General features: G+C 37.0%; 1 protein-coding gene across 4 annotated transcripts in view; it reads right to left on the reverse strand.

Annotated features, from left to right (window-relative positions):
- Positions 1–908: 908 nt before the first annotated feature.
- The window catches only part of LPGAT1 (lysophosphatidylglycerol acyltransferase 1), a 95,624-nt gene continuing 77,083 nt past the window's right edge, over positions 909–19,449 (reverse strand). For 3 of the 4 annotated variants that reach the window (XM_036753281.1, XM_036753278.1, XM_036753280.1), the window contains 2 exons: positions 17,950–18,056; positions 909–6,620 (listed from right to left, as the gene is read on the reverse strand). In XM_036753281.1, coding sequence (XP_036609176.1) covers positions 6,469–6,620; positions 17,950–18,056 — 259 coding nt within the window. In that variant the 3' untranslated portion in view covers positions 909–6,468. The remainder of the gene's footprint in view (positions 6,621–17,949; positions 18,057–19,449) is intronic. The other variant, XM_036753279.1, reaches the window with a different exon arrangement.

Here is a 19,449-nt window from a genome sequence, read left to right on the forward strand (position 1 = left end):
TGTCTCTTTTGTATTTGTATACCCAACTTTTAGCACAGATTCAGGCATATTATAAGACTTTGTCAGCTAATACCTTGCCTAATTATACCCAGGCTTCTGGGAATAATACCTAGTAGACACCTTGATAGAGTTGCTCTTTTCTTTTAAAACAAATTCATTTGGAAACCCAAAAGGTTCAATTTTTAGGGACTGATTATATGATCATTCATGTTTCAGAATTAATATTATTTGTTTAGCTCTTCTGAGGATTTACTTGCTGTTTTTGGTGAACAGGTAGAAGGAACTATTTAATACTTAGGAAATCGATTATCAGTGGGGTTCGGGCCATGCGCATACAAAAGATTCACTTGTCTCTTGCTATTCTCAGTGGGGGCCCAAGTCCTTCTAAGCAAGGGGTGGGGCAGCTAGGTGGTGTAGTGGATGGAGCACTGGGTCTAGAGTCATTAAGATCTGAGTTCAAATCCAGCCTCAGACACTTCCTAGCTGTGTGACCCTGGGCAAGTCACTTAACCCCTATTTGCCTCAGTTCCTCATTTGTAGGATAGGAACACACTGGAGAAGGAAATGGCAAACCACTCCAGTATCTCTGCCAAGAAAACCTCATGGATAAGTCTATGGGGTCATGAAGGGTCAGACACAACTGAACAACTCAACAACAATGTATTAATCCAAAGAACAAAAAGGATCTGGCCATCCTGGCCTTTCTAGGAGAAAAAAGAATGTTTGGCCTCATGCTGAACACCATGCTTACTGGCATAAATAACTAAATAAATCTTTATTTAGTTATTTATACATTTATTTACTGTTGATTTGGGTGACATCGCTAGTACCTCAAACCACTAGTGGTGCGTTCCTTGCCTCTGATCTAAAAATGAGTACCAAGATGACAAAGAAGATTAGTCAACATCCTGAGAGGTAAAAATTTATTGATTTATATCATATATCAGCATGTTATGATATGGTCACACCTGGTCATACAGCTGACTTTATCTTATAGCCAAAAGAGGGTTTTTTTCCTTTTAAAAATACATTTTTTTTCAGCAGGAACAAACATTTTTAAAACAAACATATTCATATTTAGGCGGGAATTAAAAACAATGGCTTTTTTCCCCCCAAACTCATGAGGAACAGGGCTGGTCAACAACAGATCTCTTCGCACTTTAGCATTTGCTTTCAGGCTCCTTCTCCCTAATTGTTCTCCCCACCTTTCACAGAAATGTCTACATAAGACAAAAAAAAATGATGGCCTAAATCCTGAGCCAAAAGAAGAGGTAGACTGAACTGAACATCACACTCATTGGGCAGATTGTGCAACATGCTCCAGGACACTTAAGAGTTTTCAATGGGCCCAAACTCACAGACTCTAACCAACAAATCTGACAAATGCTTCAAGCGTTCAGACCTACCTGGAACTTGGCTTTGATTAAAGAATCTGAAAGTAGATGAGTAAATTGAGAAAAGTAGTGGCCAATAAAGCTCTTCAGGAAAAATTCTGAGTTTCATTTTTCTAAATCATAAGATCGTGCAAGATCACCTTTAGTGTTCTCACCTTTAAAGCCCCTGCCTAGAAAGAAGAATTTCTGTGATGAGAATTCATTTTCCTGAGGGCTCTGAATGGAGCAAATGTGAGAAATATAAGACAATACCAAGAGTTAAAGAGGCTAAGAATAAAAGAAAAAACGGGCTTTTCAAAGCAAGGATATTTTGCCATCTGATCCAATTCAGTGTGCCTGGGACAATCAATTTACAACTTTTCTGTTACAAACTTTTCTCAAAATCCCAACGTAAAAAGTAGCCCCCCCCAAATACCCACACAACACCAAAACACCCCATTCAACTGAGAAAAATTAGAAGCACTTTTCTTGAAAATCAACTTTATTTTCTTGCACAGTTAAAAAAAAATAGAGCCAGCTATTAGTTTCTGTTGAGAAAAGGTTTTTTTTTCTTTGTTTGTTTGTTTTCTGGGTATTAACACCAAAGTTTTGAAAAGGTGATCTGGATACTAAAATCATTTAAAATGCATTAATAAAACAGATCCACATGTGACCAGCCCTTTACAAAAGTTAATTAGTCACAACAGCCTTTACATTCATTCCTATCGCACAGAACAACATGCAAATAACACACCACGGAAAAGGGAAAGGTCAAACAGGCTAAAGTAAACAATATGGCATTAGGAAAACTAAAATCCATTTTATAAAATAAACACAGTCTTGTAATAGCAACCTTAAAAGAAGTGTGTTTTAATACAACAGTGGTTCAATGTATAACTGTTTCATTACCCAATTATAAAACAGAAGTTACTGTCAAATGCATAGACTCCTTAACATGTAAAGAATTTGTGCATCACAGTATGTGTTCAACAGTTTTACACAATAAAAATAAAGCCATTCAAAATATATGTGTGCATACTTTGCAACTAGAATACAAGTTTATCTTGCTCTTTAAACTGTTTTAAAAAAATACTAAATGTAAAAATCCACAAATATGTAATTTTGAAAAAAAATCCATATCGCATCTTTCATATGGCTCCAGTCACCTTCCCCCAAAAGTCTAGCACCCTCAGTTTATTTCCAGGGCCCAGTTCCTAATTGTTGGGGATTGGTGCAAAATGGTTGAAGTAAAGCACCAACCAATGACTGCTCCAAAGAACCCCCAGGCTTCTTTGTGATTTAGATAGTCCCCACTAAGGTGGTTTTGGTCCCAAGCACATTCTGCTTTACCCACATATAAAATGAATTAATGTAACTGTGGGCCAAGCCCAGCACTCGACTTTTCCTTTCTTTTTAACAGAGGTAAGGTTTACAGCACTGCATGTCAAGAAAACAGATCATTTTTACTTTTTGCTCCATATGAATCAGAGCTGAATACTACCATCATGGTAAAATACATTTCATTTTCACAAGAAAAAGGGAAAAAAAAAGAAAAGAATTAAATCTTCCTATTTAGCAGTGCAAATAATTTTTTAACTATCAACACAAATCCAACTCCTACTTGTCATGATTGAAGATTATTTATTATAACCAACTTTATTACAGAAGTGTTCAGTGAAGTGATTGTCAAAAAAGAAAATTACTAAGACAAATCCACATGGGGGAGAATGAACATTCACAAAACAAATCCCAAAGGCATTAACAACAGAATGGTGTACCGCAGAAGTTTACATTTGGTGATTTAAGGTTTCAATTTAATAAAACAGTTTGAGAACAGTTTTAATACAGCCAACTCTTGGTTATTCAGGAGCTGATTATTCAGTCTGTGGATTATTCGAGCTTGTTGTTTCTCCTCTTTTGGTTGCCTTTTACTCATTTCACTGCTCAATAGCACATTCACAAATATATGACCAGGAGAGCTACAAATCAAACCAATCAATTTTGTACTTGGTAGCATTTCTGTTTAAAGGTTTGAGTAGAGAGGAGATTGAAACTAACAGATACAGGAGATTTTTGGATGATCTGTGAATTTCAATTATCCACATAAAGCCAGGTAATAAACAAGGTTTGGCTGTAATGAAGAAACTACCCAATCATATAGACTTGAACGTACAAGCTACCTTTAAAAAAGACCTATTGTCTAGAAACTCATTAACTAAATGTAGTAAATAACCTGTTTCCCCTTTAAACCTTTATTACTTGCTTCAATTTACCCCCCAGCCTCCACTGGATAATGGGTTTCTCCACAGCAATGCACCTAAAACACCAAACAACTGATTCTAAAAGCCACAGTCAGCTGGTGTATTTAGATCACTTTTGTAGTCACTGAAACCAAGTTACTGGTCCTACCAATTGAAAGCAACACTCAGGATTCCTGGGTTTCTAGAAGTACACACTGATATCTGCTGAGGCAATCTAGGTAGACCGACAGAACTGCAGAGGAGGTGAGGCTCTACAGGCTAACTTAACTGGTGACTTAAGCTAGCACAATAACTATTTCCTATAAGCTTTATAATGCTTTCTCTTGATAAAATGTGAGTCCTTTGAATTTACTTCCCCTTCACACAAAAACTACACTGCAAACTGGAAGGTTTATTCAGAGTTTGGTTTTTGTTTTTTTTCTTTAAACAACAGAAAACACCCTGATTACCACACAGGAAAGAACACTGATTCTCCTTTCATATTCTTTAGTGCAGGTAGGAGAATGCCACTCACTGAGAAGGAAACTACAATCAGTGCTCTAAAACAAACATGTTTTACAAACAAAAGAGAAAGATATGCTTTAAAATAATTTAAAAAGTTATAGGGTCAACTGTATACCCATCTATACATTGCCCATACCCACTACTACATAAATAACTGGCACACCTGTTTGTCCTGTTTGACCCATTACTATGGAAAAGTATTATATTCCAGGATGGAGCTTCTTTGATGTGTGCAATCATTTCAAGAGTATAACTATCCCTTTATAGAAAACCTTTCTTTTTTCAACTGAACATCAAAGGATTTTTAAAAAAAAAAAACAAAAACGGTCATATCTACATTACTCTGGAGGAGGAAACCAACAGAATAAACACAATACAGATTTCTTTAGGCATGATGATCTACTTGGGATCGCCTGTATACGAAAGGTGCATGAACAGAATTAGTCCTATACTCCTTTCGTTAGGTGCCTCTAGGTTGAGCTGGGCTTCATGTGTGCGCTGTCACTTGTGTATGGGCGCTCAATAAAAAGCTGGGTTTCAAAGTTTCATCTTACAATGAACATTTCCCAAACTAAGTACATCAACATTTCTGCATTTTACCAGTAGCAGTACTTCCAGTCAATGAGGTATTTCAGTTACTGCGTTATGTTCTTTGTTACATATGCACTGAGTTACCTTAAAGGATGAAGATATCATGGACTTATATTTGGTGTTAATTAACCTTTCCCACAAAACTGAGGGGAAATTCACATCGTTCTATTTTTTTGGTTTATTTTAAATGGAAAATATTTAGCTTTATTTTTATCTTATAGACTACTATCAAAATTGGTATTTGTGTGATTAGAGGCAACAGGGGAGTCTATGTTGCCAATAGCACAGAACACTACAGTTGACTTACTTGGATCTTAATAATTTTACAATTCCAAACCACAAACACCCAGTAGCTCAACATCTGGCATTTAGACTATGTACCGATGTAGCTCTTTTGTAGGAAGAATTTGGTTCTATAACGAGGTAAATCACACAAACAGGATGATAAGCACTATATTTTCTAGCAATCAATAAGAACCAGACTACTTTAAAAGCTTTTGGAAGAAAGAGGCTGAATTTGCATCAGCTTGCCTCCTAGTTAACTTTCCTTCTCCTGAGACTAGCATCTACTTTTGATATGGTGACAATAGTGCTGTTTGTACAGATATCTAGAGGGCTATGGCTGTACCTTGTCACAGGAGACTGAATAACTTTCTATCATTTTAAGCCAGTGTCTGGCTCTAGCTATTATTAGTTTTCTAATCAACTAACTAGTCTATTTTCTGCCTAAATAGAACATGTAGTTGTTTGGCATTAACTTGTTTTAACCATCCCCAAATGTATTTAGTGTTAGCACATCAAAATGGGAAAAAACAAAAGGCTTCTGAACTATGTAACTGTCCTATCAGCAATAGTGTGGTACCCAAAGCATTACTGTACTGAAGAGTAACCAGCACTCAAGTAAACCTTCAGAGGGAGCAATGCCTCTCAAGAAGCCCACTTATCATAAAAATTCAATCGATCTCAAGCTGTAAGACTTTTCCTTCACTGTATTTGCATCTCTGAAAAGTGCATTTCACAAAAGATAATAATTAATCCATGAAATGTATTTTAAAGATGAAAAATAAAATGACATTTTTTCACTCCCTTGGAAATGGGAAAGCACTAACACACATAAACATGATGGTGGATGATAAACTCAACAAAGTAAAGACCGAGATAGCCAGGATTGATTTCTGTTGTTTAAGCACATTCTAGTACTGACACTATATTTCACTTAGGTGTTTAGGAATGGTTTGTTTTTGTTTTTGTCTTAAAATAGGAACTGATGACCAAGAAACAGTAATGTAGGAGGCCCCAACTGCTCCCGTAAATGTTAGTGGCAACATAACTTCAACTGCTGGAAACAAGAGATCTCTAGAACACTGTGGTAGTACAGACTACTGGATAAGAGGAAAATCAAGCTTTCTAACCTTGAACTAAGTTTCCAAGTATATTCAGTGGTGATATAATTTCTCTTAGTCTTCCAGGATGACGTTATGATCGCCTCTTCTCATAATAGCATGTTTGTGGTATAGTATACCTTTTAAAAACATGGAAAGTTCTTAAAATACATTAACAGGTCATTATATTACTGATCCTCACTTTTAGTAAAGTTTTAAAATTTCCCCAAAGAGGGATAAAAATTAAGCTGGCCATCCAATTTCCTTCATTTGCGTATATTCTCATTTGCACATGTAATATAATGCACATTTGCAAAAGCCTAAACTCTTATGGTGTCCATAGGTCCCATTCAACTCCTAGAATAGGCAATGATAAAAATACCGTAGAATGTTGTACCACATATAGCCTGATAAAAATGCAAAGGACTGTATGAAAAATAGCCACATGTTGTTGAGTGTCATCTCCTTAGAAACTGCTTTCTTCTGGCCCATTAGGGGAGGAAAAGCTCCTAAAAGAATAAAGCAGAAAAGTTAATCATTTGTGTGGTGGTAGATTTCCTGTAATAAGTCACTGCCAAAAAAAAGAGTTGGTAGAAGTAAGAATTTAATGAAAAGCATCTTTTTAATTTTAAGGCTACCTTTACTAATCAATCCCTTTATTTCCATAACATTTTACCTAAGATTTTTGCTGAGAAATAAGTAAGGAAATTATCTACCTTGTCTTTCAAAATGTAATATTACTTTGTAGAAAATACTTTAATCACATAAAGGGAAGGAGAATCAGGTAAATAATGCATTTAAATTGTTTTCTGAAAAGAAAGTCACTACTACTTGAAAGTCATTATTCATTGTTATTATGTTCTTCAGCATTTTCAACACTTGATGTTTGTTATTAATCTTCTGGGCAATGTGAACCACAGGGGTGCCTGTTGATTGTAACAAATACATAGCTAACACCTTTAAGGTCCATAATCCATTACTCAAAAGAGGCTTCCAGGATTCCAGTACTATGCAGGAGACAGAGAGGCCTTCTTTAGCTTCTCATTTCCTTAAGTCCTCATGGTTCACCCATCTGTCTCTGGTATCTATCTTCCACTAGATTAAGCCCAAGGAATGGTAGGTCCAAAAATGATTTTCAGAAATGGCAGCCACACTGCTTGGGACAGGTGCCAAAAACAGACTTTTGAGCTGTTCAAAAGAATACTGGACAGGCAATATTTTTATCTCAATGCAATAATGCAAATTTTCTGTGTAGCACAGTAGATAAAATGTTGGACTTGGGAGTCAAGAGCCCTGAGTTTGAATCCTAACTCAGACATATTACTAATTGTGTGACCTTGGGCAAGTCACTTAACTTGTAACAGCCTCAATTTCCTCATCTAAGAAAACGAGGACAATAAGAGCACCTACCTTATAAAGCTGCCAAGAGGATCAAATGAGAGAACATGTGTAAAGTGCTTTTCAAAACCTTAAAGCTAGTTATTATTTTGACAATTGTCCAACCCCCCCCCTTTTCAGTTTAATTAACAAACTTTTATTATATTCCTACCAGAAGAAAAGTAACATAAGGTAATTTCATTCTCTCCCTCCTTTCTTCCCTCTTTCTCTCTCTCTCCCCTCACACATACACACATATGTATATATGTATGCATGTGTATGTATGTATATACGCACATACATGAAATATAAAAAGATTATATATACACATATATACACACACTAAAACCAAGTAGATTTATGGTAACAGTAAAATGCTCCTGTTTTACTTGTTGTTAGCACGTCGTGACTATAAACTTTTAATTTTTCTTCTGTATTTGGTTCTTCAATGACAGCTTAAGTATTTAAGTACTTGAGGATATATTTTATCTTTGGTTCCCCAGTGGTTCAGGCAATAATGGAATATTCAGGCTAATGGAATATTCTGATTAGCTTATGAGGAATCCCCAGAAGAGGCTAGTCATACAAATGGGGAATAGTAAATAAAATATGCAGTTCACAATTTGCCATATCTTAGACTTTTAGTGGAAGTTAATCAAAACCATGGTTTGAGTGCCAATTTAACAATATGAAGAAAGCATTCCAGGTTTTCTCTCCCATTGTGTCTAGATCCCAATTCTTGTAGTAAGTTAAAGGTTTTAAAAAATCTATGATTTCACCTGTCCTTTAACATGAGGGAAATATGACCCATATGCCATGGAGTCTGTTACCACTCTTTCTGATTTCTGAAGTTGTTTAAGTTGAAAATATGCAAAACCATCTGTTCACATAAAGTTCAATATTTTTAAACCTAACCCCCACCCCCAAATAGTGACAAAGTGTCTAAAGGCTAACTTAAGAATACAGAAACATAGAAACGATCCAAAATTTTTGAAATTTTGACTTACGGATGAAATTTAACCTGGAATATATTCCCTGTCACCTCCCAAAACCTGCTCTACTTCATAATTTCCCTATTTCTATAAGTCACTTAGGATCAAACTTTCAATGCCACTTCTGGCTACCCCTTTCCTTAGGCCTCTAATCCTAGATTTCTGTAATCTCTTAGTTCTGCTTCTTATTTTACATTTGCATTATAAGCATTCAAGTTCAGGTCCTTGTTATCTTCTCACTTGGACTGTTGAAATCTTCTTTTAACCAGTTTTCCAGCCTTTAATCTATATGCCCCTTGGCAAGGTACACTTTTAAATGGGCAGTTCTGAAGATGGTTCACGACTAATTTAATGCTCCCTCACACTCTCCCCTGAACACCTTCCAAATAAAGTCTAAACTCACTAGAAGGCAACTCGAGCCCTCTGCAATGAAGCACCACTCATCTTATTTCCTTTGATATATTCTAGCTGATTGGATGAGTCGACCTTCTATGAAGGTCACACTCCACCTCTCCACCAGTGAGTCTTTACGCTTTGTTGTCATGAGATCTTGTGACACCACTCCCTATCCCCAACCCAGGTCTCTCTGCCTGTAGAAATTCTACTGTTCCTTTAAGGGCCAGTTCCTCATACCAGATTGCCTAGAGCTAGCCACCAAAACAATTTCATTTTGCAACTAGATAAACATAAAGAGCTTCCAGGAAGGGACAAGAAATCATACTGATACTAATAGACTTGTACTGAAGGAACTGAAGTATAAAATAAAATGATGTACACAAGGCAGGGAGACAGAAATTTCCTTATGTAAGAGGAGAATGAATTGGAACTATTTATATATAATTTCCTCTAAAATGTAATAAGCTCAAAAATTCAGATGAAGTCAACAGAAACTTTTGCTTCAGGTAAACAGGAATATGATTAAGGTAACATGTTTATGACACCAATCATTTCACAGAATCAAATCAACAGAGATGGAAGACTGAAGAGGTCATTTAGCTCAAGTCCCTTAGACCTCTCAAGGCAGCCCAATATACTTTTGAACAGCTGTAACTGTTAGGAAGTTTTTCCTTTCATCAAACCAGAATTTGTCTCTTTACAATTTCTACCAACTGCCTTCCAGAGTCAAACAAAACAAACTTAATCCTTCTCTCCTGTAAGGGTCCTTTAAATACTCAACTATATCATGTCTCTGCTAAGTCTTCCCTTCCTTGGGTCAAACACTGACAACTGATCCTTAGATGACTTCATCTTGGAACTTGGGGAAGTGCTGCTCAGAACTGAATGTAACACTCAAAACACCACCTGATTGGGGCAGAATGAGAGGATCGTCACCTCCCTTGTTTCGGGCACCATGCAGCTCCTTAATGCAGTCTAAAATCCTAGTAGTTTTTCTCTGTTATTCTATCACATTTCTGCCTTGTGCTGTGACTGCACAGCCCACTAAAAAAATCAAAGGAACAACTCTCTACCTTGCCACACTTCCTTGGGCTTATAAAACTCATTTTTTATTTTTAACTCAGATATGAGACCTCATATTTATTAATGTCAAATTTATCTTTCTTTCTAAAGGGATTACACATTTAGTGCTGAAAAATTTCCATCATCTAGTTCAACCTGCTTATTTCTAAAGATGAGGAAAACAGGCTCACAGAATATAAATAAGGAGTCCAAGGTCACAAAGGTAACATTTCACAATCTGGTTCCTTTCCATTGTACATTTATGAGATTTAACCCAACCTTCAAACATGTCAAGAAGTTTTTGGATTCTCTTCTAATTCAACATTTTACTTGTCCCTCATAGCTTTAGTTCATCTACAAATTTGATAAGCACAAATATTAAACATTATCTAGGTCACTGATAAAACTGTTGGGACATCATTGAGGGGAGCAAGGTCCTTGAGTGCCACAGTCCAGAAAATTTCTGATTTTCTGGGTCTATCCTTTCTTGCAGTACTGGCCGTCTCTGTTATAGACACGTACCCTTCCTTCCTGGCATTCCCTCCCTTTTCTGGAAACTTCCATGCCTAGAACCTTTTCTGCTAGAACCTGCCACCTCCTATGTAGCTTCACTAACTTGTAACCCCTTCTTGAAATATCAGAAGCATGAAGTCACTTAAAAAAACCCTTACATCTCCTATAAAAACTCCATCCCATATCAGCATCCCAAAGTACCCCTAACAGAATGACAGTGAGAAGAGCTGTGAGATATAACTACGTACCAAGTCTTAGGGATGACTGCTTTCTAGATTTCCTCTGTCTGCCATGGCCTGAAGGCCACTGCATCAGCAGCTTTGTCCAGACCCCTGATTTTATCCCTTCCACTTTTGAAGGTATCTGTCATTACACAAGTTACAGTTGAGATGCTGCACTAGTTCTGGAGATCTCAGCCACTGCTCTAGCGTGGAGGGTGAATGGGTTGTTTCTGGTGTCGTTACCTTGCCTTCTTCTTTCTATGCTTCCATCTTTGAGTGTCCCCAGTTCACCCACATAGCCTTCCTGTTCTACTCTTTGAACAAAGACTGGCTGGTCCAAATCTTCTGTGCAGCTCTCTTTTAAGTCACTGAGAATGTGGGACATGGGAGGCATTCCACTAAAGATGACCTTCGTAGCTGACATTAAACCATTAATGACTACTTTTTGGGTCTAGTAACTCAACCAGTTAGTATCCAACTAACTATAACTCTTAGGTAGTTCACATCCCCATCGTGTCTATAGGAACAGAAGATTGTCATATTCTATGCTGGAATCTAGGTAAATTACATTTCTAGTATTTCCCTGATCTATTAGTCTAGTAATAGTAACCCTGTCAAAGGAAGAAATAAGGATGTGTTCTACGTGATCACTGTTTCTTTTGTCTGTAGTTGTTGAGTCATTCAGTTGTATGTAACTCTTCCCGACCCTGTGGACCACAGCACACCAATACTGTCCATGGGGCTTTTTGGACAAAAATGCTTGGGTGGGGGCGGAGCCAAGATGGCAGCAGGAAAGCAGGGGCTTGCTTAGGCTCTCCCCCAAATCCCTCCAAACATCTGTAAAAAATGGCTCTGAACAAATTCTAGAGCTACAGAACCCACGAAATAACAGAGGGAAGCAGGTCTCCAGTCCAAGATGGTCTGGATGGTTGCTGGGAAGGGTCTATTGTACTGTGCTGGGAGCAGAGCACAGCCCAGCGTGGGCCACACCAGGACAGACAAGGCACTAAGGAGATCAGGTGGACCAAATCAGAGAGCCCTGAATCACTGAGCTGTGGCAGCTACCAGACTTCTCAATCCACAAATGCCAAAGACAACTTAGTAGGTCAGTGGGAAAACTGCTGGAATGGGGTGAGAGGAGTGCTTGGTGGGCCCCAGCCCGGGGGGCGAATGCAGCAGCAGGAAGCTCCTGCAGCTGCTTCCAGAGCTCCAGCTGCAGTTGCTTCTGGCCCCAGGCCCAGTGGGAAGAATCAAGTGGTGGATCAGAGCAGAGTGCAGGGAGCTCTTTGCTGGTGCAGAGGCAGGGTACTCTTGCTTTGCCCTGCTTGGATCTGGGTTGCAATCCTGGTTAGCAGTTTTTGGGGGAGTAGGAGCACTGGTGTGGCAGAGCTTGCTGTGTAGAAGTAGCTTTGAAAACAGCAGCGCAATGCCCCAAAGCTTGAGACAAAGCACTTGCCACTCTGAAGCCAGTCACACCCTGACAAAAACCTCAAGGGTCAAGTAGTTGGCTGGGAATATGGCCAGGCAGTGTAAGACTCAGACCATTGAATCTGGTTTTTTTGGTGACAAAGAAGATCAAAACATACGGCCAGAAGAAGTCAACAAAGTCAAAGAGCCTACATCAAAAGCCTCCAAGAAAAATATGAGTTGGTCTCAGGTCATGGAGGAGCTCAAAAAGGATTTGGAAAAGCAACTTAGAGAAGTAAAGGAAAAACTGGGAAGAGAAATGAGAGTGAAGCAAGGAAATCATGAAAAACAAGTCAATGACTTGCTAAAGGAGAACAAAAAAAATACTGAAGAAAGTAACACCTTAAAGAAAAGACTAACCCAAATGTCAAAAGAGCTCCAAAAAGCCAATGAGGAGAAGAATGCCTTGAAAGGCAGAATCAGCCAAATGGAAAAGGAGGTCCAAAAGACCACTGAAGAAAATACTACCTTAAAAATTAGATTAGAGCAAGTGGAAGCTAGTGACTTGATGAGAAATCAAGAAATTATAAAACAGAACCAAAAGAATGAAAAAGTGGAAGACAATGTGAAATATCTCATTGGAAAAAACACTGACCTGGAGAACAGATCCAGGAGAGATAACTTAAAAATTATTGGACTACCTGAAAGCCACAATCAAAAAAAGAGCCTAGACATCAACTTTCAAGAAGTTATCAGGGAAAACTGCCCCGATATTCTAGAACCAGAGGGTAAAATAGAAATTGAAAGAATCTACCAATCACCTCTTGAAAAAGATCCCAAAAAGAAACCTCCTAGAAATATTGTTGTCAAATTCCAGAGTTTCCAGGTCAAGGAGAAAATAATACAAGCAGCCAGAAAGAAACAATTTGAGTATTGTGGAAACACAATCAGGATAACACAAGATCTAGCAGCTTCTACATTAAGGGACTGAAGGGCTAGGAATATGATATTCCGGAGGTCAATGGAGCTAGGATTAAAACCAAGAATCACCTACCCAGCAAAACTCAGTATAATACTCCAGGGCAAAATATGGATTTTCAATAAAATAGAGGACTTTCAAGCTTTCTTGATGAAAAGACCAGAGCTGAATAGAAAATCTGACTTTCAAATACAAGAATTAAGAGAAGCATGAAAAGGTAAACAGGAAAGAGAAATCATAAGGAACTTACTAAAGTTGAACTGTTTTGTTTACATTCCAACATGATATTTGTAACACATGAAACCTTTCTCAGAATTAGGGTAGTTGAAGGGAATATACATGTACACACACACACACACACACACACACACACATATATATATAGACAAAGGACACAGGGTAAGTTGAATATGAAGGGATGATACCTAAAAATAAATAAATAAATACAATTAAGGGGTGAGAGAGAAATATATTGGGAGAAGGAGAAAGAGAGAGATAGAATGGGGTAAATTTCACATAAAAGTGTCAAGAAAAAGCAGTTCTGTTGGAAGGAAAGAGGGGGCAGGTGAGGGGGAACGAGAGAATCTTGCTCTCATTGGATTTGACTTCATGAGGGAATAACATACACACTCAGTTGGGTATCTTACCCTACAGGAAAAGTAGGGGGAAGGGGATAAAAAGGGGGGGAACAATAGAAGGGAGGGCAGACGGGGGCAGAAGTAATCAAAAGCAAACACTTCTGAAAAGGGTCAAGGGAGAAAACTGAATAAAGGGGGACAGGATAGGATGGAGGGAAGTATGGTTAGTCTTTCACAACATGACTGTTATGAAAGTGTTTTCCATAACGATACATGAGTGGCCTATGTTGAATTGCTTGCCTTCCCAAGGAGGGTGGGTTGGGAGGGAAGAAGGGAGAAAATTTGGAACTAAAAGTTCTAATAACAAATGCTCAAAAAAAAGTTGTTTTTTTTTACATGCAACTGGGAAATAAGATATACAAGGAATGGAGTATAGAAATCTATCTTGCCCTACAAGAAAGTAAGAGAAAAGGGGATAAGGGGGGGTGTGGGGTGACAGAAGGGAGGGCAGACTGGGGAAAAGGGCAATCAATATATGCCATCTTGGGGTGGGGGGAGGGTAGAAATGGGGAGAAAATTTATAACCCAAAATCTTGTGGAAATCAATGTTGAAAATTAAAAATATTAAATAAAGTCAAACCTCAAAAAAAAAATACTTGCGTGGTTTGCCATTTCTTCCTCCACTGAATGAAGGCAAACAGGTTAAGTGACTTGCCTTGGGTCACACAGCTAGTAAGTACTTGAGGCTGGTTTTGAACTTTGATTGTCCTGACTCTAGACCCATAGTGCTCTATCCTCTAAACCACCTAGCTGCCTCCTGTTTCCACGTCTAGAAGATCCCTTTAATAATAAAATGTAGAATTTGTCTAGGAACTTAAGTGAAACATACTGTCTATAATTTGTAGGCACCATTCTTTTCCCTTTTCTGAAAACCAGGGCTCTCGCCCTTCTGCAGTCCCACAGTGCTTCTTCTATGCTTCTGATCATTCAAAGATCACTGACAATGGCTCATTGATTACATTTGCCAATGATTTTAGCACCCAAAGATGAAGTTGTTTGATATCTAGTGACTCATAACTCATGAAGAGCACTTGTGAGCTTTTAAAAAATCTCTCTTCTTTTCTTGGGTATTGGCTCTCTATTAAGCATTTTTGTTGTGTTCTTCAAATACTTTAATTGCATTTGTGCAGTTAAGACATGAAGAAACTGATCTGTAGTGACTCCATTTCTACACAATTTCTCTTTACTAGGCATGAATAATTCATTCCAATAATGTACTCTGAAATTATGTATGTTAGGAAATACTTCTGTATTTTACTTTGTTAATAAGGAAGCTAAACTGCTCTTGCTAAGAAATTAGGTTTCATTAATGTTATTGTACAGATTTGCTGTCAGTTAACTACAGATGCTGTCATCATTTATAAAGATAAAAAATTTTGTATTCATTTGTCCATCTACCTAAAAGTCACTTTAATTCTAAGATTTTAGGCAATCTCACAAAAACCTGACATTTTAAATAGCATGTCTAGAGAGCTTCTTTGATCTTAGATTTCTTTGCTAACTAGAACAAGTCTGTCATTTGTGCCTTAAATTTACAATAACCTTGGTAGAATGCTTTATGCTGGAGGAAAGGGAAGTGGGGGAAAAGTGCTTTCAAACAATGAAGCAGAAACAGCAAAATAGAGTTATCCAAAAGAAAAAAGAATAAATTGAGGCTATTTTGCCCCACTCCCTACCCAAGATTGTCATGTTTATAATATGAGTAGCTGCCCCAAGGTGAATGTAGAGCCTAGAATTATGAAACACTGACCACATTTTTCCTAGGGTGAATAATTGAAAAATTAGCATACAATTACATTTTCCTATGAAAAATTAACTAAAATATTATAATCAGTATATCTATTCAATTTAGAAAAAGATTTAAAGAAATGTAAACATTTAGGTATGGCAGAAACTGAGCACAGACCAACATCTTACACCGTATATCAAAATAAAGTCAAAATGGGTTCATGATTTAGGAATAAAGACTGATACTATAAGCAATTCGGAAAAGCAAGGAATAGTTTCCTTGTCAGATTTACGGGAAAGGGAAGAATTCATGACCCAACAAGAGAGAGAGAACATTACGAAATGCAAAATGAATAATTCTGATTATGTTAAACTGAAAAGATTTTGTAACAAAGCCAATGAAACAAAGATTAGAAGGAAAGCAGAAAATTGGGAGAAAATCTTTACAACCAGTGTCTCTGATAAAGGCCTGATCTCTAAAATATACAGGGAACTGAGAAATTTATAGGAATACAAGTCATTCCCCAATTGAGAAATGATCAAAGGCTATTAACAGGCAGTTTTCAGAGGAAGAAATTAAAGATATCTATAGACATATGAAAAAAGGCTCTAAATCACTATTGATTAAAGAAATGCAAATCAAAACAACTCTTAGGTACCACATCTCTCCCGTAAGATTGGCTACAATGACAAAACAGGAAAATGATAAATGCTAGAGAGGATGTGGGAAAACAGGAACATTGTTACATTGTTGGTGGAGTTGTGAACTGATCCAGCCATTCTGGAGAGCAATTTGGAACTATGCCGAAAGGGCTATAAAAATGCGCATATCCTTTGACCCAGCAATACTACCTCTAGGGTTATATCCCAAAGAGAGCACAGAAATAGGAAAGGGACCTGTATATACAAAAATATTTACGGCAGCTCTTTTTATGGTAGCAAAGAATTGGAAATCAAGGGGATGCCCATCAATTGGGGAATGGCTGAACAAGCTGTGGTATATGAATGTAATGGAATACTACTGTGCTATAAGAAATGGGGAAGATATGGATTTCATAATGACCTGGAAAGACCTACATGATCTGATGCTAAGTGAGAGGAGCAGAACCAGGAGAACACTGTACACAACCACAGTTATATTGCTTCTGTGGTGACTAACTTTGATAGCCTTGGCTCTTCTCAGCACTATAAGGTTCAAAGACAGCTGCAAAGGACTCATGATGGAAAAACCTATCTCTAACCAGAGAAAGAACTGTGGAGTCTGAATGCAGATTGAGGCAAACTATTTGCTCTTTTTTTTACTTTTTTTTTTTTGGTTTTGTTTCTTCTTTCTCATGATTCATCACATTGGTCATAATTCTTCTTTACAACTTGACTATTATGTAAATAGCTTTAATGCAAAGGTATATGTAGAACATATATCAGATTCCATACCATCTTGGGGGGGGAGGGGGGAGAGGAGGAAGGGGAAGAAAATTTGGAACTTAAGAACTTGTGGAACTGAATGGTGTAAACTAAAAATAAAAAATCTAATTAAAAAAAGAAAAAGAGAAAAATAAACATTTAGATAAAATTAAAATCCCATCCTAACCAAATTTCAACCACTCTCTATCATTGTTTTGTCTAGCCTTGGCTTTCTTACTCTGAATTAAGTAAAACCTTTTATCTATTTTCAGGCGTTAAAAAAAATCTTTTACACGGCTCACAAGTTACCTTTAAATTGGCCAACTCTGATTCTCCAGGGCCTCAGGGAAGCTTGGCATAAAAGATCCTTAATAATCTGTTTCTAACTTTGCTACCCCCCCACTGCACACTCAGTGTTACTATTTACCTAACCCTTCTACCCCTATTTGTATTAGAAAACATTTTCTTTGCTTCTTCCAGAAGAAAAGAGAACATCAGTACCTTTGACAACAAGCATATGGGAGAGTTGTATGACTTTCTGCAACACTATAGAATCCCCAATATGGTCTCTTTTCATTTAGGAAAAAATTTCCTCGGTAGAGATTCTTTTTTTAACTAACTTACTCTCTCTAAGTAACCAAGCTTTTGAAGCTCAACCACTTTATGCATCATTTTCCAAAAAACTCGTTAAGATTAAACATAAAGCAGCTTCCAGCTCACTATCAATCTGTTTCTTAAACAGGCTTTACCTTTTCTATTCTGACCATTTTAAAATACTTTTCAACAGGACAGCATGTAAACAGAGGTGTACAATCATTCAAACAGTAGTAACCTATAGGAGTCAGTCTTTTGGCAAAACAGTGTGCTATTTATTACTTATCAAAGATCTAGGTGATAAAATGGTAAACAAACGCATTCAAGTATGTGATCAACAGTTAAGGTGGGTAGTAATGTCAATATTTTAGGAAAAAATAAGCATAATTCTTGACACATATGGTCTATTACAGAGCAAAGGATTTTAAGGGGATTGTTAAGTATTCAAAGCATCGTTACCTACTTAAAACCATCTTTGAACAAAATGGACATATATTCATATATAAATTTTCTGGGAAAAAGCTCACCTGTTTCATAAAAGTGTGACAAGAGGTCCTCCTTTTCAATGAACCGCTGATACAGCCAATTAGTAAGGGCATCATTCTCCATAGGTACATCTTTAATTGGAAAAATCCTAATCAGAATATAAAAAAGTTAAGCCATATCAATTCAAATATCAAAATCATTTAAGTTTTCCAACAACAAACCAGAGACACCAAAACTACTTGGTCAGGGATATAAGTGTTCTTAATATTTATTAATGGTCTATATTTGGGTAGAATCCAATTGGCTGTTTGCAGACAGATATACTTATCTTCACAAGTTCAGGTTTTTACAATGACATTTATGATTAAGATCAATAACAAGAGCAATGATGAGAATAAACAACTATACTGAAACTGGATAATTATCATAGATGGAACTGTTGCCCACAATTGCCACAACTGACATAACATTGATATATACCAAATGTAAGAATAATATTTTCAATGTATGCTGCCATACCAAATACCCATGGTCTCCTAAAGCTATATGGAATAAAAACTCTCAAAATATAGAAAGCTAGCAGAAATCAAAATAATTTCGTTAACAGTATCCCTGTCATTCCATCTGCTCCTGGAATTGTGCCAAAGATGATGTCAGTGAACCTACAGAAATACTTTTTATTCAATTATATAAAGTAGTTGTTTTACCACCTATGTACGTAAGAGTCTGCAGAACCTTAAATATAAAAGAATAATAAAGCAGGATAGTGATTTGTTCCCAGGTTCATTTCTATCTGAACTCTATCAAATATAAGAAGAGAACAAGAACAATGATAATAACTGACATTTGCACAACACTCTAATTTTTACAAAGTTCATATGCATTATATCATCTGAGCTTCAAGACAACCTTGTCAAGTAGGTACTACAAAGGCACTATTACCTCCATTTTAAAGATAAGGAAATGGAAGCTCAGAAAAACTAAATGATTTGTCCACGATCACATAATTAGTAAATACTGGAATCAGGATTTGAACCCAGGTCTCCCTGATTCTAATTCAATAAGCAGTTAGCAAACATTTGTTAAGTGCTTATTGTTCCACGCACTCTGCTCAAGGCTGGGGGACAGAAAGGAAGTAAAAGGCACAGTCCCTGCCTTCAAAGAGGCCCCTTTTAAAAAAAATTATTTATTTTATTCCGAAGTTAAGAAATAAAACAAGCATTTCCAGAACAAAGTGGAGTAGAAAGACAGGATTGCATCTGAAATTGCAAATCCATTATGTACAACTTAAAATTCCTTTCAAACATACAATAAAGTAACTCATCAAGATGACTACCATTATACACAAATCAGTGTGTGTATATATAGGTAGGGAGAGGCAGAGAGAGAATGGTTTATATCTACACCTATATACATCAGTTCTTTTTCTGGATTCAAACAGCATCTTCCTTCATTGGATCTTTGTGGTTAATTTGGGTATTTATAACAGTCAGAATATATAATATATGTAATAGTCACAATGACTCAGTCGCTCAAAGTTA

This window comes from Trichosurus vulpecula, chromosome 4 (genome assembly GCF_011100635.1).
Source record: "Trichosurus vulpecula isolate mTriVul1 chromosome 4, mTriVul1.pri, whole genome shotgun sequence".
Lineage (NCBI taxonomy): Eukaryota > Metazoa > Chordata > Mammalia > Diprotodontia > Phalangeridae > Trichosurus > Trichosurus vulpecula.